Source organism: Trichoderma gamsii (genome assembly GCF_001481775.2).
Source record: "Trichoderma gamsii strain T6085 chromosome Unknown Scaffold_54.2, whole genome shotgun sequence".
Taxonomy (NCBI): Eukaryota; Fungi; Ascomycota; class Sordariomycetes; order Hypocreales; family Hypocreaceae; genus Trichoderma; species Trichoderma gamsii.
This window is the reverse complement of record NW_020171391.1, coordinates 634-26,887: the sequence shown is the minus strand read 5'-3', so window position 1 is coordinate 26,887 and position 26,254 is coordinate 634. Positions and strand designations below refer to the sequence as shown.

The 26,254-nt window shown below is 51.3% G+C and overlaps 5 protein-coding genes across 5 annotated transcripts; 3 read left to right on the top strand and 2 right to left on the bottom strand.

Moving 5' to 3' along the window:
* Positions 1-203: 203 nt before the first annotated feature.
* Positions 204-2,117, bottom strand: TGAM01_v209968 (hypothetical protein; the record flags this gene model as incomplete). Its single annotated transcript, XM_018810705.2, has 1 exon — positions 204-2,117. One exon carries the CDS (start codon positions 2,115-2,117, stop codon positions 204-206), a length of 1,914 nt encoding a protein of 637 aa, XP_018656078.2.
* Positions 2,118-4,053: 1,936 nt separating this feature from the next.
* Positions 4,054-4,236, bottom strand: TGAM01_v209966 (hypothetical protein; the record flags this gene model as incomplete). Its single annotated transcript, XM_024550683.1, has 1 exon — positions 4,054-4,236. One exon carries the CDS (start codon positions 4,234-4,236, stop codon positions 4,054-4,056), a length of 183 nt encoding a protein of 60 aa, XP_024404559.1.
* A 4,360-nt stretch (positions 4,237-8,596) lies between these two features.
* On the top strand, positions 8,597-11,244 carry TGAM01_v209965 (hypothetical protein; the record flags this gene model as incomplete). The annotated part of the gene is made up of 4 exons (XM_018810703.1): positions 8,597-9,106; positions 9,176-10,698; positions 10,936-11,009; positions 11,081-11,244. The coding sequence occupies 4 exons, from the start codon at positions 8,597-8,599 to the stop codon at positions 11,242-11,244; spliced, it is 2,271 nt and encodes a 756-aa protein (XP_018656076.1).
* Positions 11,245-17,563: 6,319 nt separating this feature from the next.
* Positions 17,564-17,984, top strand: TGAM01_v209964 (hypothetical protein; the record flags this gene model as incomplete). Its single annotated transcript, XM_024550682.1, has 2 exons — positions 17,564-17,595; positions 17,756-17,984. 2 exons carry the CDS (start codon positions 17,564-17,566, stop codon positions 17,982-17,984), a joined length of 261 nt encoding a protein of 86 aa, XP_024404558.1.
* Positions 17,985-24,977: 6,993 nt separating this feature from the next.
* TGAM01_v209963 (hypothetical protein) lies at positions 24,978-25,280 on the top strand (the record flags this gene model as incomplete). Its single annotated transcript, XM_018810700.1, has 2 exons — positions 24,978-25,097; positions 25,164-25,280. 2 exons carry the CDS (start codon positions 24,978-24,980, stop codon positions 25,278-25,280), a joined length of 237 nt encoding a protein of 78 aa, XP_018656073.1.
* Between the last annotated feature and the right edge of the window lie 974 nt (positions 25,281-26,254).

The following is a 26,254-nucleotide window of genomic DNA, read 5'->3' as shown; positions in this document are numbered from 1 at the left end:
AGACTGAGAAAGCACGTGTACCTTGGATATAAAACATAGCAGATGGTACTAATATCGAGAAACAAGGATAGGCGACATACGTACGATATGAAACAACGCCGGCTGGCTTCGGCATATGTGATTGGTATATAAAGAATGTTGTTGCTTAATAGCTGAATATTAGACTTGGCGAGATTAACAATAATAACAAGCGTACATCGTGTTCAGATTCGAACACCCCTATACGTTGGGTGTTGGTGCCTTGTAGCCTGGCTATGCCTCGGAGAAATTGGGCTCTCATGGACGCGGTGTCTGGCAGGACTGCGCTGCGTAGCGTATCCCACGGGTACACCCTGTGGCTGCGTCCTATCCCAGGATCCTTGAGACTGGATAAGAGGCCAGTTGGGCGAGTTGTTTGGAATGGCGAGTGCTGGAAGGGCATCGAAATTTGGTGCTCGGAATTGCAGCGGAATAGGCGGTGGTACTCCAGAGTCCATAACTCCCCGAAATCGTGGTGTCCTTGGCGATGGCGTTCGAATAGTTGCGTGGACAGGACGATGGTCAGTACTCCTGTTAACGTGGGGAGTCGGTATAGCAACTCGAAGCTCTGGAGCAGATGCTCGACCTTTAACAGCAGAGTTTCTAACCTCTCGGTTGGATACTTTGGGAGATTTGGGAGATTGTGAAACCACAGTTGCTGGCATCGACTTGCCGCTGGCCGCTGCAGATATATTCCCGTTAGCTAGCGAAGTCGCTCTCTTCCTTTTTTCGGTAGCTGAAGGAGTCATATTCCCGACGGCAGACTTTCGACGGTTCAAGTTGAGAGACGACATTCTCGATGTTGCAGCTTCAGCAACTCTGCGCAGTGAACGTCGCTTTTTCAACGACCCATCTCCACCTATTCCGGCACCAACTTCAAGAAGACTGTGGCCAGACACGGCGACGTTATCAGAGGAGGCTAAATTGTCCACACTCATGATTGTATTGAGAGTTGCACTGCTTGCACCCATTTTGTGAGAAGGAGAGAAAGACGAAGAAGTCAAACGATAGCTCTTATCCCCGCGCTTTACTCTTGACCTCCCAATTTCAGTGGTCGATCCGGTGGCTCCTCTGGGCAGGTCCTTTGTCGCGGCGCTGCTCCTTTCTTCTCGAACGAATGGCTTATATACCCTGCTATGCTTCTTGATTGCATCTGCATTTAGGATAGGAGCCATTGCCGGTTGCTCCAGCGTGCGTCGCCGTGTTTGGAGTGAGCGAGCAGAGCCTTTTTCATCGGCGTTGCTCGAACTCAAAAAAGAACGCTCCGATACATTGGAGCTATATCCACTATCGTTCTTTAAGGAAGGCCGGTGCGAAGACTCAGATGAAGTTATTGAGTAAAAGCCGCTGTTAGTTCTGCTCACCGCCTCCCTTGCCTTGCCAAGGGCTCCGTCATTCACTGCGCGATCAAGATGCCCCTGCAGAGGGCTGGGAACTTTTGACAACGGGCTAGGCATCAAATTTTCTAGAGTCTCTGCTTTTTGGCTTGACGACTGTGAAGGCTTTTCGTTCACTTTGAAACCAGAGATTGACGCCAAGGCACGAGACTCTGCTACTGAACCAATGACGCTGTGGCGCTGTTTGCGGCGTGCCATATTCAGCTCAATACCAAGATCATCGGAAACTATTGCTGACGATGATTCTAGCCCTGGCCCTGATTCACGATCTTGTTGCCGTTGCTGCTTGATTATATCCTGAGGGCTTGAAGGAGGAGATCCGTTCATGATCTTTAAAGAGCCAAACTTCATGCCTCCGAGCTGCCTGTAGTCTGACTCGCGCGGTGTGGCAGCTCGCTCCAGTGGTACAAATCCTATAGGCATATGAGGCATAGAAATATGTTTCGACGCCTTGGAGCTGGGCTGGAAGGTAAACGGGTCGTCTCCGAAGACCGGCTGGCTCTTTCGAGAACTTGATCTGTCGGGAACAGAGAGCATGTCATCTCGCCTTGGCCTCGTTGCTACACCGGGCGTCTGAATCACGGAGCGCCGTCGCATCGGAGCATAGAAGGATAAGTCTGAAGTGGTTCTTGGTAGAGAGGTGCGAGCAACACTAGAAGCCCGGCGGTCCTGATGCACATCGGATTGGGATTGACTTCTCATGGCGGCTGCTTGAAGCTCCTGTAAGAACTCTGAGCTTGTCCGAGCCAGTTGCTGAGACTCGTAAAACTGCAGCAGCTCAGACTGCGGTGATCTTCCCCTCTCTATACGATTTCCATGCCAGCTAGGTCTCTGTCAGCGTTACAAGGTCAGTAGTAAGACTATAGAGAACAAACCTCTGCGTCCGTGACAGTCGTCGCTCGGGGTCACTGTGCATTACAGAACTGGCCCGGCGCATCTGGTTGCTTGCGCCTGAGTTTGAATACAAGGAGTGCGATCTTGTGTTTGATATGGGGGATTCAGGCAGGACTGGGCTCCGCATGTAGTCAGATTCTCGCCTAGACAGCCGCCTGGAAGGTTCATAGAGCCTCTCTACGTAAGGCTCCGAGGCTTCATTGCTGCCACCCGCAATGTGCTGCGAGTCTCTTGAAGAAAATGGTAACGAGGCTGCTAGATAGGATTCGGACATTCGAGTGCTGCTAGATGCAGCTGCCCCCGTAGGATTCCGCGGCCTCGGCATAGCTCCATGGCTTGCTGCCCGAGGCTTAGAGAGTTTCTGAGGCGCCTTTCGAGGCGCCTCTGCCGATGTTGTGTTCCCCATGAAATAGCCGCCTCCGCCTGATGTTTAGAACAAGAGAAGAGAAGGACAAACGACCAACAAAGAAAGAAAGGAGTGTGGGTATTTCCGGGGGAAAAAAAGTATAAAAATAGAGAGTGAGAAAGTGTTGGAGAAAAACAATAACCAGGCCAGCTGCGTAAGGCTCAAGTGTGGAATGCAGTCATCTCCATGTCTCTCTAGAATTGGGTTGGGCGTAGAATTCAAAACATGGAGATGGGGTTATCCGCAGGAATTTGTAGGAGAACTGTAAGAGAATTCGACGACCTTTTGTGCCAAAGCTAAAGACGAAAAGAATTGTAATAATTTCTCCAGAGCCAGGCAAAAAAAGGTTTCAATGAGGGCGTAGCGCAAATCGGGTATATAGTTTGTCTGGCTTCCGAGAATCGAGGCGACAAACGACACCGTGATGCTTAAATCGATGAGGAGAGGGGTGAAGCTTTCGACCAGAACGCCACCTCCGACTGCTTGTAAGCCGATGCCCTCTGTGCCCCCGATGCCGGTTCCGGCGACTGTAAATCGCGGAGTAGAGGCTCAATTGAAGTCGGACTGCATCGAGACAGTTGGATGAAAGAATGGCGCGTCGCAGAGCAGCCGCCAGACGTGACGAGAAGTCTGGGGTCTTGAGCTGGCAGCCCAAATCGCGATGCCAGGCCAGGGCCCTTGAACGTCGCTGTCGCTACTTGTATGTACACATCATCTCCCAGTCACTCAATCAATCCAACAAGGCCCGCTAAGCTATCGTATATGCGGCTCCACAATTATCGCACGCCGCTGATGGAATTGCTGCCGCTTCCTGGCCAACTGTGACAGGGGCGACTAATTACAACCGAAGCTACCCCTGTGAGATTCCCTGGTTGGCGCATTTTCTGGCCAAGAGTTCGTCACGCTGCATGTCTGAGACAATGCAGGCTCGTAGCAAGAGCAAGGATGCCGTACACAATGGCGATGGCCATCACGGAACGCCGGAGCTCTTTGTCTGCTTCTCTTGCTTTGCTGCCCAAATCTTAAGTATGGCTGGTGAGATTATGAGACACAAGACGGAGCAGTCAACGGCCTGCCAACTTCAGCCTATGCCCGTTTCCAGACGCCATGCATGAGCAGGTCGGAGAAAAAAGCTTGGAAAATGCGAAACACCACTCTCCTATTCGCCGGCCGTTGAGTTTCGCTGCGGTACCAGCTGGAAATCAAGATTCGGGGCTAGCTGGCCTAGCGCACTCAATAGCTAAGACGTAGCCAGTCAGCTATGGGGGTCAAAGGCCGAGGAGAGCAGCTTCACAGCTCGTTAACCGCTCTGGTACGTGTATTGCTCGGGCATTGTACCTATTGGGGACCTTCTCGCATGGACTCATCGTGAAGCTGCCAAGCTGCGAGGACCGATATGGTGCGGCCAGCTGTCGGCCTGCGGCAACTCGAAAGACGGATGGCCGGCTGCTGCAAGAGCCAAAGAGATTCGGGCCTGCGGGCACTTGCGTGCAAAAGATCTCCAGTTGGTCTGCATGGCATGTGGGGGAGCCCTCATCATGGCCTGAGCAAAATCCATCGAAATGGATCCCACATCACGATCTAGTGGTAATTACCGGGAGCCCCTCACCACGATCCGGCGAGAATAGCTGAGCCTCTGCTTCTAATTTCAGCCCGGGCGGGGAGCAGAAGCTGGGCTGCGCTCGGCATTGCGAATATTCGATGTTGATCCGGAGCAAAGTCACAATCGCAGTGGAGGTTCATGGGGAGTGGGGGAGGTTTTGGCCCGGCGAGGGAAATGAGCATGAGCGTGACTAAGCAAGCATGTCCCGTGTGCCCCTTTCTATTGTACATCGTAGATGCCTAGGCAGCAATACTTGTAAAAATGAAGCAAAACAAGGTGATGATAGTAGTATTACAAAGAAGCAATACGAATATGAGCTACTCTCTATGAGCATTGAATGCAATGAGACCATCTTTACAGCAGTTTTTGGAGTCTTGGGGTCGTGGCGTGCAAACCATACAGGTACTTTGCAAAGAGATGGCTGAGAATGAGGAGAAGGCAATGGCTTTCAAGATCGACGCAAGCCATGAAGCATAATTGCTCCATTTGGAAATTATGACAGCCGCGGCTCATCAGCTGCCTACCCACACCTTGTGTTCCAATCTCTCTACAAAGAACATTCTGATTGACCGTGCTGACGTTGACGCTGATACTGCCCCCGGCAAGCGAAGTCTCGCCTCGCCTCGTATCAGCCAGGCATGGATTGCATTGGTCTCCATGCGCTCTCGCCTGGCGGCAAGTGCACTTACTTTACTATACAGTATTGTATCAACTATATTGATATATTATTAGCAGTGAATTCGATCGATTCGCATGGCATTGCATCATTGTGGCACGGCACGCCCGGAAGGGAGGCTTCCAGCGCCAAAGAAGCTATCAGCTCTAGGCGCGAGCACATGTCAATAGTTGTATTAGAGTTACCCTAGACCATCACGAGAGTTCGAGCATAGATAGTTTTTAATTTCTCGACACATTGATTGATTTGATTTCATGGTTTGATTTCGCTTCATATCATTTACTCTTCTTCCTTATGGCCTGATATTCATTAGTTGTGACGCTTTGCGCCATGTAACAATAGCGGTCGGCCATCTTCATCCTATAACTACCTAAAGTACAGATGTTTTGACTACACGTAAACGAAGTGACCTGCCTCCCAAGACAAACACTCTCGTACGAGAACATCCATGCATGACTATCCATGGCTATGTACCATTTTCTGACCACCAAAAATCACATTAAAATAACAAGAATAATGCTAATACTGCCAGCTATGGATTGATGCGTGAGACACTGCGTATCTTCGACTTTGACTTTTCCATCCCGCAATTAATACGGCAACCCAGGCAGGGCGTTACGTGGAATAGAATCCGAGTCTATCCGCAGTCATATTTTCGTCTCGAGGCTCTCCTTGCTTTCAAAATTTTCTTGATAACACTCAAGCTGAGTTTTGTGGCGTTGTACAGCTCATCCCCGTCTGAGACACCGGAAGCTCATTCTCCAATCACGTACGTGCAGCCTTGGCTCCCAATCCAAACCTCGTGCACTCGCCCAGCGTCCACGTCGACTCTGGACCCGACGCCAAATGTTACCTTTTTACGATCTGCTTCGTCAGGATACCACAGGGTCATTTCGCCATCGACAATAAGATGCGTTGTCAGCCCGCGGTGCGAGTGGGGAGCATAGTGCGAGTTTCTGCAGTTGCTCAATTAGTAACTGCGAACACAGCCTCCCTATTGATCTACAAATTCGCCATTGCGTCAGACGTAAGGGTGAAGGCCCTCGTGGAGCGTATTTCAGAGATTGAAATAAAGCGCTTGTTGATCGCTATTGAACATGACGCAATGCGCTGACGAAGACTAGAACAGAGGGCTATGAAGCAAAAAGCAAAAAGAAAAGGAAGTAAGCGAAAGGAAGAGAGATGAGGGGAGAGATCTAGACAATGTAGTGTCATAAACTTATAGAGCGCGGTTGTGCATATCGAGTTAACCACAACGAAGCGAGGACGACTTACGGCCCATCAGTCCATGTGAAAACGTGCCCAAACCCCCACGATCTGACCTGCGCCTCATGCCGGTCACCCATCTTGGCGGGTGCGTGCTTTTTCGATTGCAGGCAGCGCCCCGCAAGCAGGATCCTTAGGTAGAGGAAATGTTTGAAATGTTTGCCTTTTTGAGGCGAACCTGCCTGGAAGCCTGCTTGAGAGCCTGAGAGGCAGGGCTTGCTCGGTGATGCAGGTCGATGGTGGCTGTGATTTTGGGTGGCTGTATTCTTTTCGGTGACGATTGCAAAAATCGGGCACACTCCAATGTCTCACGAGGAGCAAAAGACGAGACAAATTGAGACTGGATGAAGCTGAGGTGAAAGACGAAAGCCACAGAAGATGGGATGACCTCACTGGGCTGGGCCCACCGCGGGGACAAAAAGGATCAATAGCAGCGGTGCCACGCCCGTGCCGCAGCGCTGGGAGGCTTGGACAACCTTAAACGCACCCGCTGAAGCCGTTGGGCGGTAGCGGGTGTTTTAGTGAGGGAATGACGGGGCCATTTCTTATAGTAGATTGATGCCGTATCGATCAATCCATATCTCGCTGAGCTGGGCTCCAGTGTTAGCAAGGGGACGAGTTTCATGGCCATCAATTAGCAAACTTGATGCGAGGGAGTGATGATGATATCGCCTTGCTCAAGGCAACGCAGGGCAAGGCAGACAAGCCAATTTATGGGAAAAGTTAGTCCGCTCGTTAATGATTCAACTCTGGTAGATTTTCTTGCATAGCTTAGACGCCAAAGTAGCACCAGCGCCAGCTACGAGAAGGTTGCAGTGAATCCTTCCTCCGACAGCCCTGCCCGTAGAATCTAGCATGTACCCTGGCACTGCGTCGAGATATCTCCATCTCCCATTTCCCTCCGACTGGTACTCGCAGCCCCATGGCCAAAACCTCGTCCGTCCTCCTCTCCTCCAATCCCAAGACAGGCATCCGACGGCGTGTCCGCTGCCGCCAGCCTCGCTTCTCTGGCCGTCACAGGCAGGGCACGAGAACACGCCACGCATGAAGCTGTCTGGCCCTCTTTGCGGGAAGCAGAGCCAATGCTGCAACTGCACGGCAGCCCGAGGCTGTGCTCGCGCGCGCCCCAGCACCTAATGCCAGCAAAACCCCCGTCGTTGCGAGCCGAAGACAAGATGATAAGCAGCAACTGGATGCACGAAGCACGGCTCGCAGTTCTCCATCTCCATCGGCGCGAATGACTCGCACACTGTGCTGTGCCATCAGCCGCCTTGGCCAGCCATTCCCGCGCGCCGCAGCCCGATTCTTTTTGAGGCTCAACAAAGGCAGACGCCAGGCCGCCTCTCCCTCACACGGTGCGCGCCGTCGAACCGCCCCGATGAGCCCATCCAGGCCGCCGTTCCACCCAAAGCTCTCCACAAACCCAAACAACAGACTGGGCCCTGACCGGCCCCTAGCAAAGCCCCGGCCAGCCAGGCCCTTAGAGAGCTCAGCTGCTGGCGCTGCTGCTGCTCTGCGACTGCGACTGTGACTGCGACTGCTGCTACCTACTAGGCCCAGCAGATCAGTACAAAAGAGGGACCCCAGCCCTACCAAACAAGTTTGTGGGCAGCTGAAGAGACCAGCACGAGGCGCTAGACCTGCTAGACACGAGCGCTGCCAGCACTAGCACCGCTCTCCAGTCCCCAGTAGCGGCACCTAAATTAAGAAGCTGACAGCTCGGCTCGAATCAGTCCCTCTCAGTCCATCCTCGTTTACATTGCCTTACTCGTCTCTTCTTCCTCTTCCTCTACTCTCTTCCTCATCTGCTTGTTTTCCTGCATCATCTCTAGCGTTTCTCTTTTGATACCCCATCAGCAGCTGATTGCCAGACATACTCGCCCACGCTCGAAAAAAATCAGCATTTTTTTTTTTGGTAGAGACGACGCAGAGTGGGAACAGACAACTAGTAAGACAGCCGCACGCCAACTGCAGCTTATCCAGGTACAAGGTACCACCGGCGGAACCACAGCCACAACATCGTCTGCCGATATCTTTGCCCTTTGGACCCTTTGGACCCTCACAACTCACATCCTCCGAGCTTCTCTTTCTCTCTTCTGTTCCTCATCCGCTCCAAGAGCGGCTGGCACCTCGTCGCCTCTCATGAAATCTCTGCTACAGCGATAACGACGACAGCAGCGATAGTGTCTCGCTTCTCGTCTGGGCACTCGCCCTCCCATTAGTCTCCATCAGTCGCCATGTCTTTCACCTGCGGCATGTTTGTACGTCTCCAAACACCTGCTTCGTTTTCTTGTTTTTTTCTTCTCCCTGTTCACTCATTCGTACGTTTCGCTAACATGAGTGCCAACTCCCAGCGCCGTCGTTCCAAATCGGAGGAGAAAAAGTCAAAGCGGACCCATACCTTTTCCATCTTCGACCCGAGCCTCGATGTCCTCAAACGAATGATCAGGAGCGCCACCATGATCACCCCCATTAGATTCCACGACGATCCGATCGCCTCGAGAGTCCTCTCCCTGACGCGTGAACACTCGATGACCCGGTCAATGCTTGACACCATGGAAGCCGTCTTCAACAATCTGCGAGGCAGCAATCTTGAGCTCTCAAAGGAGGACTTCGACAAGTTCCTCAGGGAAGTCCAAGGCGAAGTAGCCATCCAGCTTGACAAGGAAAAATACACCGAGGGAGATTTTCTTTTCGTACTGGCAGACTGTTGGGACGCTACTCGGGGACCTTCAGCAAAAGACTACTCAAAACCCATAACCAATTATTTTATCAACAGTAGCCACAATACCTATATTAGCGGCAATCAATTAGCCTCCAAAACTTCCCCAGAGGCCTACACTGCTGTTCGTATTTTCAACTTGGCAAGAATCAATAATCTCTACGTATTCATACTGACTGGTTTTATCATCTAGGTCCTAAAGAGAGGCGGCCGTTGCATCGAAATCGACGTCTGGAATGGAGATGAGATCCTAGTCACTGCCCCCAAGTCTCAGGGTGGCGGCGGTCATTCGAGAGGTATATCTAATATATCTGGAATATCTGGAAGCGCTCTCCCCTACGCTGCCGCCGCCGTTTTAGAGAAAATGGAAGACAAATTGGAGGCCGCCAAGGATACCGCCAAAAATTACCTTGGGAGCTCCAACCCCAGCGGGCGCTCGCGAAGCCCTAGCTCTCATAGCAGAACCACGACGGATGATGTATCGTCAAACTCTAGCGACACGTTCCTTCCTGTGCGCATTGAATCAAACGAAAAAGAAGAGGTACCTCGCGTTTCGAGGTCTCGGCCAAACCTCCCTAGGGGAGAGCCCATTGTAACCCACGGCTGGACTTTGACGACTCCATGTGGCTTCCGAGAGGTGTGCGAGACGATACGAGACAATGCGTTTTCTCACGGGAACGATCTGCCCATCATTATCAGCTTGGAGGTTCACGCCGACCATAGCCAACAAGAGATCATGGCGAATATCATGAAGGAAGTCTGGGAGGACATGCTTGTCCAGCAGCCCTTTGAAGGCTGTGATCCCAAGTTTAGGGTGCCCACACTTGATGACCTTCGATGCAAAATCCTCGTCAAGGTCAAGCGAGCCGCCGCCAAGATGCCAAAGCCAGAGGACCTTACAGCTTCTATGCCAATTCTAACAAAAGAAGACGATGGCTTGATTTCGGACGATGAACCTCACCTTCCCCGCCTTAAGACCTCTGCTTCATCGCCGGCCGAGGTCCCGCAGCAAGATGCTCATGGGAAAATGACAATATGCAAGCCTTTGAGCGATCTCGCCATATACACCCGCAGCGAACGGTTCACAAGTCTTAGCACCCCGCAAGCTAAACAACCTACTCACATCTATTCCATTAGCGAAGACAGAATCATAGAGCTGCATGAAAAGTATCCGCGCGAAGTGTTTACCCACAACAAAAATTTCTTCATGAGAGCATTCCCGGCTGGACGGAGGATCAACAGCTCTAACCCCGACCCCAGTCTCTTTTGGCGGCGAGGCGTCCAGATGGTGGCCATGAATTGGCAAAACATGGACGAGGGTATGATGGTTAACGAGGCAATGTTTGATGGCGAGGATGGCTGGGTTCTAAAGCCTGAAGCGTATCAAAGTTCTGACAAGGCCATGGTGACGCTTGATCTGGCTGCAAAACATACGCTGCACCTCACAATCACTGTCTTCGCCGGGCGCAACATTCCGACAGACGACAACGACAAAGACGATGACTCCCAAAGCAAAAGCGACCTTCGTTCTCGAGTCAAGGCCGAGCTCCACATTGGCGAGGATGAGAAAGATGGCCATGATATGTCTTACAAGCAACACACAAAGTCAGCCGACTCAACTGATCCCGTTTGGAACTGTCATGAGAAGAAGATTCATGGTGAGAAACTGCAGTTCCGCAACATCCCCAAGGTGGTGGAAGAGTTGAGTTTCATTCGGTAAGAAATTGAAGAACCCCCTTGCTCCCTCTTCTTTTTTTTTTGCTTTTGTCCGTCACATAGCATTCCCTGCGTTGAGCCTCGCATCCTCAAAGCATTGTGTGACCTTGTCACCATCACCTCTAAACCTCATTCCCCTTCCTAATCTCACTTTCGGCGGGATTATAGCCTTCTGTGTCACATCCAACGGTCCGCAGCAGAATACGATGTGTCTACGCAATTGTATCCCCTAAAAAGGACCAAGCGGTCCGACTTCATTTCCTTTATCCGAACCTTTGATGCCACATCCCTTCCGTTACCACCAACGTTGTGTATGTGTCGCATGACAAGGCGGCCGAACTCAGCTTCGGATCCAATTTGTCGGGACTTGTGGGTGTAACAGCTTTCGCGCTCCCTTTCACCGCTCTTCGCGGCGCCTTCCTATCCGACCACAGCAACGAAGTCGCCTTTTCTTCTTCTTCAAAAACCCTGGCTGCTTTTCACTGGTATTGCTGGCTAGAGCTAGCTTTCTGGTTTGCTACACCAGATGGATGCCTCGAAATCTAATTTCGTTGCGTGTTCCCGTTGAAAGAAAGGCAACTGAACACAAGATACCTTATCCCCTTCTCAAGCCGCCTTCCCCGGTGACACTGCATCTTGCTGCCCGAAAGAGACCCAGATACATGAAGGAAAGGCGACGAGGCTAACAGAAAGAAACATAGATTTAAAGTTGAAGGCGCGTCTCACACGGTTAGCCCGCCGTGCCTTGCCTGGGCATGCATCCGCCTCGATCGACTTCAGCAAGGCTACCGCTTCGTTCGCCTCTACAACAAGAGAGGCTGCCCGATCGAAGGTGGCAAGCTGCTTATCAAGGTTGATAAGATGCTCTACTAATAACAATACGTATGGAAGGGTGCGGTACGATGGCGCCGGCACCCATTCTATCCGTTTCGTGTCCTTCCTTTGCTTTCACAGTATCCTGTAATACGGCAGCTTTTGGTTTATATTTCCTTGGCTGGACAAATTACCTATAGTGTCATATTTGTTGCCTCATTTTTCTTTTCTTTTCATTATACCAATTTGTTTTCTTTTGTATAAGAAAGACTCTTTTTTTTTTAGAAAGATTTGGAAAGCGCGGGCTTAGCGTACGGAAACGGCGTCTCTCGTTTTATTTTACACCATTTTTGAGAGACACCCCTTGGACTAAGGGATGGGGAACCCTCATTGCGTTGTGGAAAACGCATCTACAGATATTTGGCCTCGGGATTTGGGATACCAGCAGACACAGAAAGGACCTTCCTAGAGAAGAGTGCAAAAACTAGGTAGCTATAGCTAGGCGTTGGTGGGAGATGGTAAGCGGGTAAAGCGATACTGGCATGGCAGGAAGTATTAGTATGTACATGATTTCAATCCAATTCAAATGGCTCCGAGCCACACATATTAAGAGCATTTGGTGTTTCCTGTTCCCTACTTCCTGTTCTCTTTGACCTTTCCCCCCCTCTTCTCAGATAAAACTACAGTGATTCTGTTTATTAAAGGCCTCGTAAACTAGCAAATACACTTCCAAAGACGGCACTTCCGTAAAAAGCTCTGTAGAGTGAAGAAGAGATATGCCATACAATTCTGTTATTCCCGCGACCCCCTGAACCCTGAACTCACTTGATTCTCTACTTCTTGTTTCTTGATTTCTCGAGCTAAAAGAAAAAAAATCCAACTAAGAGACGTTTGAAAATCCTCCGCGACACGGGAATGGCACACGGATGTAACTCTGCTTCCACCCCCCAGTGTAACAAGCTACAATATAGTATATGCATACAGATTTATGCCAATGCCGGCCGTAGTCTTGAAAAATAACATGGGGCGCCTTCCCGTCTTTTCCCCCTTTCTTTCATCCACACCACTGCAGAGGTGTACTTTTTTTTTTTCTTTCCTGGTTGCCGCTAAGAGATTTGCTATCGAAACACCGCTGTTGCATGGGTATTTGGGAAACAGAGTTGGTTGCCGGCTTGGGAAAAGAAACAACATCAAAACTAGTAGTATTGCATGCAAAAATTGGCCGGCGCGCGGGAGGATTTCCCGGAACTTAGAACACAGCCATTACGATTAAAGTAGCGAACCAATTAGATGTTTCTTGGCTCGCCGCTGGCCCGGGGCTCCAAGACTTCCTTCAACCCTCTCTGTCTCCCTCTCTCTCTCTCGCCGTTTGAGCGAGCAAATGGCTAGTGGCGTCCATCGGGCATGTCCTGAGACTTGCGGCGGCGCCGGCGGCGGCGGTACTTATCACGATGCTGTTTGCCGATGCAGGTGATTGGTAAACGGCTGATGTCTTATTTCTCCATTCTGCTAATTGTCGGATGCGGCTGTATCCGCAGCGTCCAGAATAAGAACCCGCCGTAACACAATATCATCCACTCACCGTCGCCGGCAGACATGCGTATGGGGTCACGGAATGGACGAGGGTCCACTATCGACGGTCGGTGGCCGGGCACGAGCTTCGCTACCAGCCGAGTACGAGTCTTGTCGCCATTCAACTCTGTTGAAAACCATCCAGTCTGTAAGCTATCATCGTTGCTCGGTGGCCTCTTGACTGTTGGCGATGCGGTGAAACATGCTGCTGTCCAAACCAAAGTACGGACGTCATAAACGATGAGTCGTGTGTGGCGTGGTGGTCTGTGTCGGTCTGGCAAGCCGCATCTTGTCATGTCATAGTTGCCGTCGACACGTCACCCAGTGAGAACCAACATCGTCCATGGTGCGACTTCTTTTCCTCCCTCCTTCCCTCCCTCCTTCCCTCCCTCTATCCCCCTTTTCGAAGTGGGGGAAGACAGACTTGGGCATAAGAAACAAGCACAGTCTGTCGAGAGGGTTTGCTGTCATCTGTTAGGTCGTGAGCGTTGTCTTTCTATTGGTCCAGGTGTCTCGAGCTATATATGCCCGGCAGGGAAATGTCTGCGGAGCAGGGCATTCCGATGCGTTCTAGTTTAGCCGGATAGGCTTGTTTTTCTTTAATTTGTTGTAGAAACAAGAGGTCTCTCCCGGGGCCGCAGTCTTCGCCGATCGAGGCCAGCTTTATGCCATCATCCATCACCAAGGGGTGGTAGTGCTTCATCGCTATGTGGTGTGATGGTGCGAGATAGCTCGTAGTTGCTGCCGCTTGCCCGGAGCCACAACCCGATGGCTGCCTAGACGGACTTCTTCCGCTGCAGAATAGACCAAGGGGCAGAGGAGCCCAAGCGCAATCTTCATGCGGCCGGGGGTTTGGCACCTGCGTCAACATATAAAGACCGAACCTAATCACGCCAACTACAACTAGGTAGTAGTAGTATGCCACCCAAGCCATTGGCTGGTCCGCAAAGGGGTAGCAAAACTTGGAAAGACGCTGTAGAATCCGTATTTGCCATGCTAAGAGACCATAATCCGTTCTGGTTAGCGGTTGGTGAGATAAAGCCAAGCGCCTCTGAAACACGCATGTATGTATGAAACCCGGCTTAGGAAATCATAGCAACATATTAATCAGGTCACAATCGTGGTGTCATAGAACCAACAAATCCCCTGGCTGCGACAAATTAAAAGCGCTTCTCTGGTGAGAGGAAAATTTGAATTTCTTCAATCTCTCCTCGTCTCACGCCCCCTCCCTCCAAGTCGCCGTCAGGCAGATCAAGACAGCGAACAAGAAGGTGTGGTCACGGGAACCGGGTATATATGCATACCTTGTCAATGACAAGCTTTGGAAGGTTCCCTAGATCAAAATCACGCTGATGATTGGTTTGTGGTGTGGTAATTATATGAATTCTGCTTATACATACTACTACATGGCTCTGTCACTCGCGTGGCTTCTTCACTGAAGCTATCTGATTCAAGAAACGAGAGCCATGGTAGTCGTTCCGATGCAAGCATACTGCACTGAACGCGAAGCATGAAATTGACAATGCTCGTTGTGCCTAAGCAGGCTTTCTGGGATCGAGTGCTTTGTAATACTCATATCACGTAGTACTGCAGCATATGTAAGCTGCATATTGCCAGGCAGGAGGTTTGTTGTGCCTAAACACTTGTTGGGCGCTAAGAAATATCTTCGAGGGGGTCCTCTGTCACGCTTAGGATGTGGTTTAATAGTCCTCCCGTCGGTGTATGTAAGACATCCTTCCACTGGCGGCTTGGCTGATCTTTCCCCTGATCCCAGAAAGCTCCGCTTTGATAATCTAGCTTGGGCGATGGCATGTTATAAGCAGCGTAGTCCTAGAAGCGCCGCTATGGCCTCTGTCCTGAAGGGCTAGACCTCAGTGGTACGAGGTTTAAAGGAAAAAGGCAGCTTTGACTTGGGCTGCCCTTGTTCCATATGTTGCGCCAACAAATTTTGTGCCACAAGCTCGACGCTCTGTTTCAAGTTGGCCACGGCCGCGAGTATTGGCGGGTAGAAGTTGGCAAAATCAACCCTTTTACTCGTGTTGGGATCGGGACTGCGAAAAAGAAGAGAACAGTTTTAGAACTGCTAATATGCGTCACCTGTCGTCTACCCCCTCTCCGTTCGCAGAGCTCAGAGGTACGGATAGCACGGGCGTCTTTGGGCACTGCCATGATGCGGTATGCAGCAGACTGTTGTAACTGAAGCACGTCGAAACTCTGTTTTGCCAAGGCGTCTGGGGTTCTGAAATCCGCCGTTGGCGGCATTGCTGCTGGCCTATTGATTGCTTTAACACTGATTGGTTCTCGGTTATGAAGAGGATCCCTCCCCGCGTCTTTATGCTCGCAACTCAGCCTAGGATCTGTCCAAGAGTTGTATCAGAAGGACACTTTAGCATTAATTCCTAGTCCAGCACTACCGCGTACTCCATACTACAGTAGGTAGTACATACCTAGTGCTCTGCAGTTCAGTATCCGCAATCTCAAAGAGCCCGGTGACTGGGGTAGATTCTACTACTACAAGGTAGCAGGCCCAGTAGTCTGCAAGCCTGTGACCCACTAGTCTATGCAACCGCTGAGATGGCGAAGTGGGGAATGAAGGCGTGAAAACGAGGGTTTTCGTCGCGTCTTGTTCTGTCTCTCTGTCTCTCTGTCCCTCTCTTTCTGTCTTTTGCTGGGTATAGAGATGTTAGAGTGAAGGATATGGAGAATGTATACCCTAGACAGCCTATTTTCGTAGAGAGATACTGTGTGGGATAGTAACTGGCGTCCTCGGACCTTGCCTTTTGTACGGTATAGGCTCCGTCGGATATCGTAAAGTCCACGGTAATAATAGAGCGGTAGGGTTTTAATTTCAACAACCGCTAATGTCTGACAAAAGGGGGAAAAAAGGCAAAGCTTGCAACAAAAATCAAATTGGATCAGCATTGAATTGGTACCCTGAGTGCTTGAAAACACAAAGAGGGAAGAAAGAAGAGTGAAGAAGAAAGGAAGGGAAGCATTGCCAGTGCTCACCAGGCCAACTTATGTTACAGCCGTCTTGGCAGTGAATTGCTACGGCATGATTGTGGCAAAATGCGTCTTTGGACGGGGGATGCTTGTATACAGGTGAACTTAGATTTGAACATACGAGTAATAATGACAAGTAGGATACTCACCATGGAAAAAAGCCGTACGCGCTTCGCAATTTCTGACGAGAGAAGGAAAAGCTTGGGGGGAAAAAAGGGGGTCTGTTCTGTCAATAGCGCTCTCGCTGGGTTCCCCTGGCTAAACTGCGCAAGACTAGTTTTGCGTTTACCGTTCAACTTTGTCGCCTGACCGTCGAGCCGAAAGAGAGAGAAAGCTTCATCTGAGAAATGACAGCCGCAATACGTGCTTCTCGTGTCGCTGTATCCGTTTCCCCCTCTCTCCCTCTGCCGGAATGGAACATGTCGTAATTTGGTATCTTTTCACTACTGGCAGTAGCACAAAGCGGTAGTTTAACCCATATCCGCGGCACGGCCCCGTCGAAAAGATATGAGCAGAAGGATGCTGCGCGTTGTCTGTATGCACCCGCCGGCGGACCCAGATGATGTCGGTGTTGGCTAAGCGGCGACCTCAGTGCTAAGGGCTGTCACGAGACGCTCATTTGCGTCCAAGTCCTTGGTGGCCGCTGTAAGCAAGTGGGAAATGTTCTTTGCTGCGTGCTTCGTTTAGGTCTGCTTGCCCTTTGGATGCAGATCGTCGTGCTGGCGGTAGGATCAAAGTCTCAGTCTGCGTCGGTCACCAAAAGCGGCCGTCACCCGGGTTGCTGGGCTCTTCTGTGCGTGAGAGCGTCAGACATTTTCGCCTGATCACCAGAGCAGTGGCGTCAGGATATTAGACTGAGGAGCAAGAGGAGGAATCGCGGAAGCCCCCTGTTCCATTGACTGTCGAGCGCGGCTGGCATGGAATCCCGAGATAGTCAGGCCAAAGGATGAATCCAAATTCTGAGCATCGCAGGTGGAGGATGCTTCGAATGGGGCAGCAGCAGAGAAGCTCCAGAATTTTGTTTCTCTTCTAGCCTGCCGAGGGCGGCGCCCCGTCTGTTCTCGCCTGTTCTAGCCGCGCCAGCCTGCATGCGGCAAAGTAGACGAGCCGCCTATCTAACATGAATCCTGGACCGTGATGACCTCAGGGTCATTGTCTTCGTGCAAGTACACGTACATGCACAGGGCTGGTGATCCTTTGAGTGGCCGGGGTACCTGTACGTGCGCGCATGTGCTCCCCCATCTCAATGTAACTCTGGCACATTACTAGGTGGTAGTCTATGCGGATCCTTTACCTGTAAGGCACTTGCGAGCCTATGGAGAAGCATTGGACCACCCATATGGGCAATGGCCCTGGCAGCCGATATATAATGTACAGTATGCCATGGATGGGGGCGAGGCGGTCCAACTTTGTACCAGTGTGTAAGGTAGGCCCACATGAAGAGCATGGGAAGAGAAGGCGATGATTGTCTACAACCATGAACATTGCCTATAAACGCATATCAAAAAAGTAAGGAGGCAGACATTGGTAGTCTATCGATTAGGGAATGCACCACAGCAACTCAGGAAGCGAGAGACGAAGACAGACACAGCGCACTCACTGAAAATCATCTCGAGACTGTCCAGGTACTCAGAATACTGTCTAAATGTGGAACCAAGTATCGGTATAGTCTGCAAGAGAAAGAGCAGACAGAGAAAGCTAAGAAGAAGAAGAAGGAGGAGGAGGAGAAGAAGAAGAAGAAGAAGAAGAAGAAGAAGAAGAAGAAGAAGAAGAAGAAGAAGAAGAAGAAGAAGAAGAAGAAAGAAGCTCTCAGATCGGAAATACCGGATGCTCAGCCATGCGTGAAAGGCCCGAACTGCAAGGTGTTCTATTCAGATGACGATAGGGCTGCCCTTTAAGTCGGGCCAGTGCCTATGCTGCAAGTTGTGACCTATCATGTGTGGATAGGTATCGCTGTGGGCAGGTACTTGGTTGTAAGGGTATTTACTCTGCCTGTAACGTAGTTACTCGTATTTCGTATAAGCACGTATTGGCTTTGGTAGTTGACGTTACTGTTTGTTTGTCAATTTTGGACTTGACACACGATACCTACTCGCCTAATAGAGAGTTGCTTTAGTGTGTGTAGTCTTATATCCCGTGCCCACTAAATACTCACAATTCGCTAGTACGAGTGAATGCTAGCGAGCTTGATCCCAGGATAAAAGCAATGTCAGGTACGAAGTACTCGGTGCTCTGCATCTACAGGCACGCCTACTGTACAAGTAGACTGCTATGACAGAATAAGGTAGTAGTGGTAGTGGTAAGCATAGATGGGCCTGCCTCTCAACATGGGCAAGGATATGAAGAGCGATCTAAAAGCAGATTGATGGTGGGGTCGTCAGTGCTAGAGACGGCTGTATAGCCTACCGGTACCCGTGCCCTATCCTGTACTCTGTACATGTCGCAGCAGTTTGCGTCTTCGAGGCAGGGAGAAACAATGCTCTGCCAAGTACAAGCCAGTGGGCCGATCAAAGCAAAGCGAGAGTATCATTTCAATAGCGTGGGTGGGGTATATTGCTCCTGCAAGTACGGCACACTGGTGTACACGGTACTAGGTACTAGTAGTATGCAAAATGATTAGCAGTTGGGGGCACTTTTCTGAGAGATGATAAGCGATAGTGAGAAATGAGGAGTGACGAAACGAGGGAGTAAAAAATACGGGAAAATGGAGTCAAGAGGATGAAGCAAACTGAGGGCCTTTTGATCGAAATTGGCCTACGTCTGCGAAACGAGCAAGCCCTAGGACCAACGGAGTTAAATGATTGTGGCGATGGCCATGATGTCTCCGCGGCACAAGTTGGCGATAGCGCCATCTGTATGGCTGCCAAAGCGACAAGATTCAACGAGCATCGTGAGCCCAAACCAAGGACCCGATGCATCGCTAGCGTATTCGTCCTTTCTAGCGATGCATGGGGCACTGGCACATATGTATGTATGTCCAACATGAGTGGACGCCCACGTCCAGAGTGCAATACCAAGAGGTCCCATGCCTTGTATGCGAAAAGCCTTTGTGCATACCTACCTATAATGGCCGTTGTCTTCCAAAGATTAGCAGCTGCGGAAGCTTTCCGGGTAGTCTCGCGGAGTGGTGAAGAAGCATGGCCGAATAACTGGGCGCTCTGGGGTGTTCTGGACCGCCCAGCTAGTACGCAAGCCCTGCGGAATAACTCTTTGCCCCTTTGTAATCTTTCAAACTCAGCCCCTTGTCGGTAGAGAAAGGGAACAAAACCCAGTGGTATCGATATTACTGTTGTCGCTGACTGTCCGGAACATTTGCCAACATGAGGCGTCAGACTATCACACGAGTCGAGAGGAGGCTGGATGTATGAAGCATTAGCCCGGCCGTAGGATGGTAGGTACTCCATAAGCATGTTTTACCCACCGTCCGCTTCTGCATACAAGCCTGCCGTCGGCATTCCATCCCATTTGCAAGTTGCCCTGCATCGAAACCGGCTGTGATCCGCAAGTTTTTAGCAGCTCTGGCCCGGGTTTGCTCCTAGTGGCTCAGCCTCCTGCCGGCAACCAATGCGGTGCCGCGGAGCACCCTGGTCCATCTCCCAAGTGGTTTTCCCATCACAGCAGAAATCCAGCTGCGCTAGCTGGGGGCACATGTGTGCAGCCTGTACTCCGTACCTGTCATCAGCGTGGTGTGTGGGTGTACCCTACCAAGCAAAAGGCAGTAAGTAGGTAGTCTAGTAGGTATTACGAGTGCGGCGTGGTTGCATCCTGGATATTGCTTGCTACTGTACTGTGTGCATGTTGCTCTTCAGGTAGGTAAGTCGGTGGAGCAATGAGCAGTATGTCCAAGTATGGAGTAGGAGTAAGCTTCCTACCTGGGTTCATTTAGCATTGGCAACCAAGGCAGATTCCATGTGCTGCTCTCGTATACTACTCATATGTGCTCGTATGTAGTATGTGGTCCGGCCTTCTGGAAGTTATTAAGGAGGAGTAGAGCCATGTAGAGCCATGTAAGAGACGGCCATCAGAACAAAACTGATTGGACATGTAACAAGCAACCGCAGCCCCCTTCTGGCGGCGCCCCCCCCTTTTTTTATGAGCACACGGCGCATGCCGTAGACTTGCATGAGTCTCATCGAAAGATTTAAAACTAGTAGAGCTGCACGGAGTGTTCGTAAAGTTCCCGGCGACCGGGATCTCCTGTATCTGGGGGGCGATGGTTGTGCGAGATATCTGATGCAAGATGTAGGATGACGGAGCTGCTCCTTGCTGAATCCGGTAGCGAGAGTACAGGTAATACGCAGTGCCTAGTACCAGTTTAGCCATTCTCACCTGGAAAATTGGAATAAAATAAAAATAAAAGAGGACAGTGCACGGCCTGCTCCCGCGCCTTACTCAAAGCTGTATTCTCAGTTGTACAACGCGGGATACCATGCGAAGGAATGATAGTGCACGTATGTAAGTACTACTACTGAGCGCAGTACCTTATATTGCGACCAGTACGTATGTACTAGGTACTCGTATAGCAGAGTACCCTCGCAGAGCCGAGTTGCGAATCGCGCCTCGCATCCGCAGGCTAGCATTGGGTCTCAGGGGTTATCTGAGAGGATCGTCGCGGGGGTTTGGGGGCGAAGCTGCAGCAGACCGTCATCGTAGCTAGCAATAGTCGCCGCCGACGGCGAGGAGTGGAGGCTATACATGTACATGGCACTTATTCACCGTTGGCGCCCAATATCATCCATCGCCTTTTCTTCTCTTGTTGCCCTTTCTGTGCTCGCGTAACTCATCGTGATGTCGGCAAAGCGCGCCTCGTGCCTGTGTGAAGGCTGCTGCTGCTGGTAAGCGTAATTTATCTCGGACTCTGTGGAGTGAAGTGCGGAGGCTAGAAATTAAGCCGCCCCACGCACAGCAGAGCGGCTCTCTTACTTTACCTTGTCTTTGGGCTACTCGTGAGCGCATGTTTGCTCATCCATGGCTTCCTGGATGTGATCCGGCCCGTGTAAGTCACCGCCGCCACTCTGCTTACCGCTGGGCCACCATCCACCCTCTTGTGTGCTTGAACAAGTATCTGTCCCTCTCCGCTTAGGGCTTGATGTATGCTCTGGAACAACTCGGTGGGCGGCTGCATGCATGCTAGGAAATGAAGGAGGCGCCTCGTCGATGCTTTTTCCGTCACAGAAGAACAGGCATGCGGGAAATCACGCGCTCAACGTACGACCCCAAAGCGGGTGGTCTCGTACGTTGCCAGGCTGCAGAAGTGGACTTTGTCTCGAGCCATTGCTTTTCATCGTCTGCTCTCTGGGGTCTGACGCAGCGCTGGGCGTGGAGCTAGCCCAGAGAGAATGGCATCTAGACAGCGTTCTAAAAGGTAGGTACTGTACTCCAACTCCATATAAGATACTGTACGTGGTGAGGGGTGGATGCCGTGTGCCTAATCGGCGTGCGTCTTGGTACAGTAGGCTTGCCTTTGGAGGTGATGAGTAATTTGCATCAGGGAACAAGGGAGAGAGGGAGGGAGAGGCAGAGTATCGTCATAATTACTGACTTGCTTGCAATCCATCCAGCAGTCACTATCATTTGCTCTGACCCCCAACCATCCCTGTCTCTCAGTCTGGCTCTAGAAGCAACGCAACGCGACGCAACGCAACGCAACGCAACGCCAGCCAAGCCGCTCGGTATGCTGCCGCAGGATTCATGGCTCTGCCCAGTAGTACATGGTTAGCAGCAGATTTCTCTTCTTTTCCCTTTCCCCCTTTTGCCTTTTGGGGGAGAGGGCGTGTGCCATGAGTGGGAGGGGAGCAAGCAGACGAACCAGACGGCAGCAGAGAGAACGAAGCAAGTCCAACAACGCCCTTCCCGCCAGCATTGGGCATCCAGCCGTAGCACGACACAGGCTTTTGCCGGCTTGCATCTCATTTGCCGGGCCCTGCAGCGCTTGTCCGATGCCGTCGGCGACTACCAAAAGGGCATCGCATCGGCGCCATGAGCTTGGGACAGCGGCCGGTGGCGCCAACATGACGCCGAGTGGCTTGCGCTGATGGTGCAACCAGCACGAACGGCTTCCAACTACGATGTTCGAGATGTTGAGATGGAGATTCGACGCAGGCTAGAAACAGGCCACGGCTGGCGCTGCACCGATTGGCACTTGCCCGTCCCTGCCTGTCCCTTGTTGTCCGGTGCCTTACCAGGTACTGTAGTGGTACTCAGTAGCCTGGAAGTCTGGATGGCGCCACTGCCCAAGCAGACAAGCAGTGTACATTCAGCTTAGGTTGCAACTAGCGTAGACATCAATGTAGTCCACCTGTATAGCTCAGTATCTGCCAGCAGCGTTCGTTGGGTACATGTATCTGCAGCCGTGCCTGTAGCAATACGACCTTGATGCACCTACTATTCAGTACATTGAGTCCTACGAACGATGCTAATCAGTTGCTCAGGCTTGCTAGTCCCGTGCGGGCTATTAATAGTGGGCTCGTCGTCCTGTCGGTAGCCTCGCTTTCCAACAAGCAAGATCGAATCGTGGCAGCTGGAGATGGCCATTGGCAGCCGCAGGGCCATGCTAGCCCCAGCAGCCGCAGGGCCATGCTAGCCCCAGCAGCTTGAGGGCGGTAACGCAGCTGGGCCATTGGCGAGCTCTAGGCGCTCCACCGACGTGCGTGCAGCGCTCAGCTAATGCTAAATTGCCTGCGGCGTACCTGTACTAGAAGCATCACCCTACATGTCCAGCTAGGTAGGCATGTATCTGTGGTCCTCCTCGTACTTGGAGCTGTCCACGCCTTGCTTGCAGCGGCATTAGTGCTCCAAGACATGCCAGGTAGGACCCGGCAACAGTCGCACTGCAGCAGCAGCTAACGCAGGCAGGCCTGGCTAAGATTTGATAGCAGAGCACTGCTTGATTCCTAGGCGCCTGATTCTGGCATTGAGACGCAGAAGCCACTGCCATCATTACATCAAATGTAATCGGAACACGGGCTGGAGCGACTGCCGGCTCCATTCCACCGCATCTCTCTCACCTTGCAGCCCCATCCCACTCTCATCTCCATGTCTCTTCCACCTACCCACCTACAGTACCTTGTTTCTCTTCACGACTAGTGATGCTTCATCTCTGTGCATATGCACAGGCACAGGTGGCCCGGTTCTCGTCGCGACCCTGGTCACCCGATCCTTGATTCTGGCTCTACAGCATTGTCTTTCTCTACCTGCTGGACCATGACGTCCATACCATGATGCCAATCTCCTATATGCCACTACGCCATGGGACTAGAATTGCTAATGGTATTGCTAATGCTGATGTGATTGCAATTGCTGCTGCCAATGGCAATACTAAACACCAACTGACACTCGTCCCAAATCCTGGGCACCTACTTTTGCTAGCTTTGAATTCGTTGTTCGGCCCATCATGATGCACATCAAACAAGCCAAGCGCCGGCAGCAATCGCCATCTCCCCGAAGCTGTTCTGCTCTGCGCTGCTCTGCGCTGCTCCCAGACAGGCCCAGGCATCAGCTTCCAGCTCGCCGTATCACCGTTACTCCGTACGGGAGCATCAACGTGAGCATGAGCATACCGTCCAAGTACCGGCAGCGTTCATACATGCATCCGGGCCAGCACCATGCGTCACGCTACCAGCGCCTGGCCGGCTTAGTGACTGACTGACTGACTGCGTGCTCCCTTACTTTGCCCGGCCCTGGGACAAAGGGGGCCAGGGCCCCGGCTCAGATACAACACTGGACCAGCATCCATCCTCTACCAGGTTCCTGGACCAGTTCCACGCCGGCGCTGCCAATGGGAATGTCGAGCCCGCGCCTGAATCGCTGTTCATCTGAGTCTGTTTGCCGTGCCCCAGCCTGCCCCCCCGGCCCTGGCCTGCATTCCCTTGCGACAAGTATAGCTTCCCCATCTTCTTTGCTTCCTTTCTTCTTCCTGCTCCAGCTCTCAAGAGCCGCCGCACCGTCTCTACCGCACGCCCCCCTGGAAGCCTCTGGCGGTCCTAGAGCCACCCCAAAAGGGCCAGAGATGCACAGAGTGCCCTTCTCGCCCACGCGGAGATGCCCGTACCGGTACTGCCAGGTACACGGCCCGGCTGCCCAGCGCCGCCGTGCCGCCGGTACTGCCTGTGACGCTGCACTTGTGCAAGTACATGGCGAGCACGTCGTCCAGCGTCTCACAGCCGATATGACATGTCTGCTGCCTCCCACGGCTGCCAACTCGCAAAGTCCACCCCCAACACACGGTCCCTTCTGCTCTTCTCGAGACATCGGCCTCCCGATCAACGGACGGATAGCTTGGCCGCTGCCCGCATTAGCTCTGGCCATGGCTGCGTTTTGCTTTTTGCCTTTTGCTGGTGCCGCCCCTCCCCAGCGCGCCCGTCTCCAGTCTTCCACCTAGCGCCATCGACTTGTCACCAAATTCTGGTGTTCCTGGAGAGCTCTGTATAATCTGATAGACGCCGGCCCAAAAGCACAAACAAATGTCAGTCGGCCCCACACGCTTTTTTTTTTGGCTCTCGATCTGATCAAGACCAAGCCTGTCTTGGTTTCAACTGTCTCTAGAGGCCTTTCGCCGGGCCCTTTTTTATTCTATCTAACCCCACGTTGGATCCGGCTCGACATATAAGACGCCTCGTCTGCCCAGCCCCAACACCATTGCCATTGCCATTTTGTCTGTCCCAACACCAACACCAACACCAACATCAAGAGCTAACTGCTACTTCTACTGCTACTTCTACTGCTACTGCTACTGCTACTGCCACTGCCTCTGCTTCTGCCATTGCCACTGCCTCTGCTACCTCCACTACTATTTTGAACCATTGTCACATTGGTCTATTCTTCTGTTAACTCGACCGGGACACTCATCGCCTGATATACATCTTCCTCCTCAGATATTTCATAACACAACAATGCCTCTCACACACACTCTCCGTGCCATCCGAGCCCCTGTCTTTCCTCTCGTGGCAGGACAACAGGATTCCTCAAAGCCCTCGGCCATGCCTGCCGGTATCATCGTGCTAGGGCCCAAGGTTAGAAAAGAAAGCTTTCATTCATGTCTGTTACCGTGTTCTCTCTGATACTAACCTTTAATGTAGGTCCCCGGCACCAGATGCCCAACCTGTGCCCAACAAGGCAAAGAGGTTTGGGTCATTCCTGGTCGATGCTGCGGTTATTGCGGCACTCCTTGCGACTCTGAGCATTATCATGAATAGTGTGAGTTACATCATCAGACCACGAATATTGCCAAATTAGCCATACTAAACGGTTTGACATAGTTTTCAACTCTATGATTACGAAACTTGCCATTTCAAATGACTCTATCAAACCATTCTTCCCGCGTTGAAGTCTCTGATACTTGGCCAATTTCTCGAATCTCCTTTACACAAGGGGCATCTCTCAAAAACGCCCTGCCAGGGCATATATATATTAAAGAAAAGTCGACTTACGCCAAAAAAAAAAATCGAATCCGTCTATCTTTCATTTTCCGACACAAATGACACCAATTGCTCGTCTGCACACTTGTGTCCTCTTGGGGTTTTTTCTTCTTCTTTTTTCTACCTGTTTTTCCCCCTCGGTTTGGGCGCTTTTCCTTTCTTATCAGCTTTCGAAAGAGAAGACACAAAAAAAAAAGAGAGATTTTACTTATACACTGGGCAGCACGGGAATAGCTCCATTGTCAAGGGGCGGAGTCTGGAGGGCTTGGGAAAAACAAAAATTTTGGGCAAATTTCTTTTCTTTTCCTTTCTTTTTCTTTTTTTGGACAAGGCAATTAATTTGGCACGAGCTCTGCAGCCGGCGAAACATCTGCATGGGTATTCTGCCTAAGGGAACCAGGGCGCTTTTTTTTGATACCATCGTGTTCTATTTGTAGATTAGATGTAGCATGTACGTTAATATATTATGATCTTTACGAGACACATTTTGTTTTGCGACTCTCATTACGGTGCCGCATCCGCGATTTCAGGTATACAATGCTCTCGACTACCGGCGTTGGGCACATGCACAGAAACAAGGAACAAGGAGACGCATGCAAGTGCATAGACCAATTACTCGGTATGTGTTTTGGGAGAAGTACATGAGCCACTTGTTTCTTGCGTTTATGCAGGGAGTCAATTCCCAACATGCAAGGTTGTGTTTCACAAAGACTTGATTGAGTGTGTAATGGTAGTGTGTGGGAGGGGAGAAA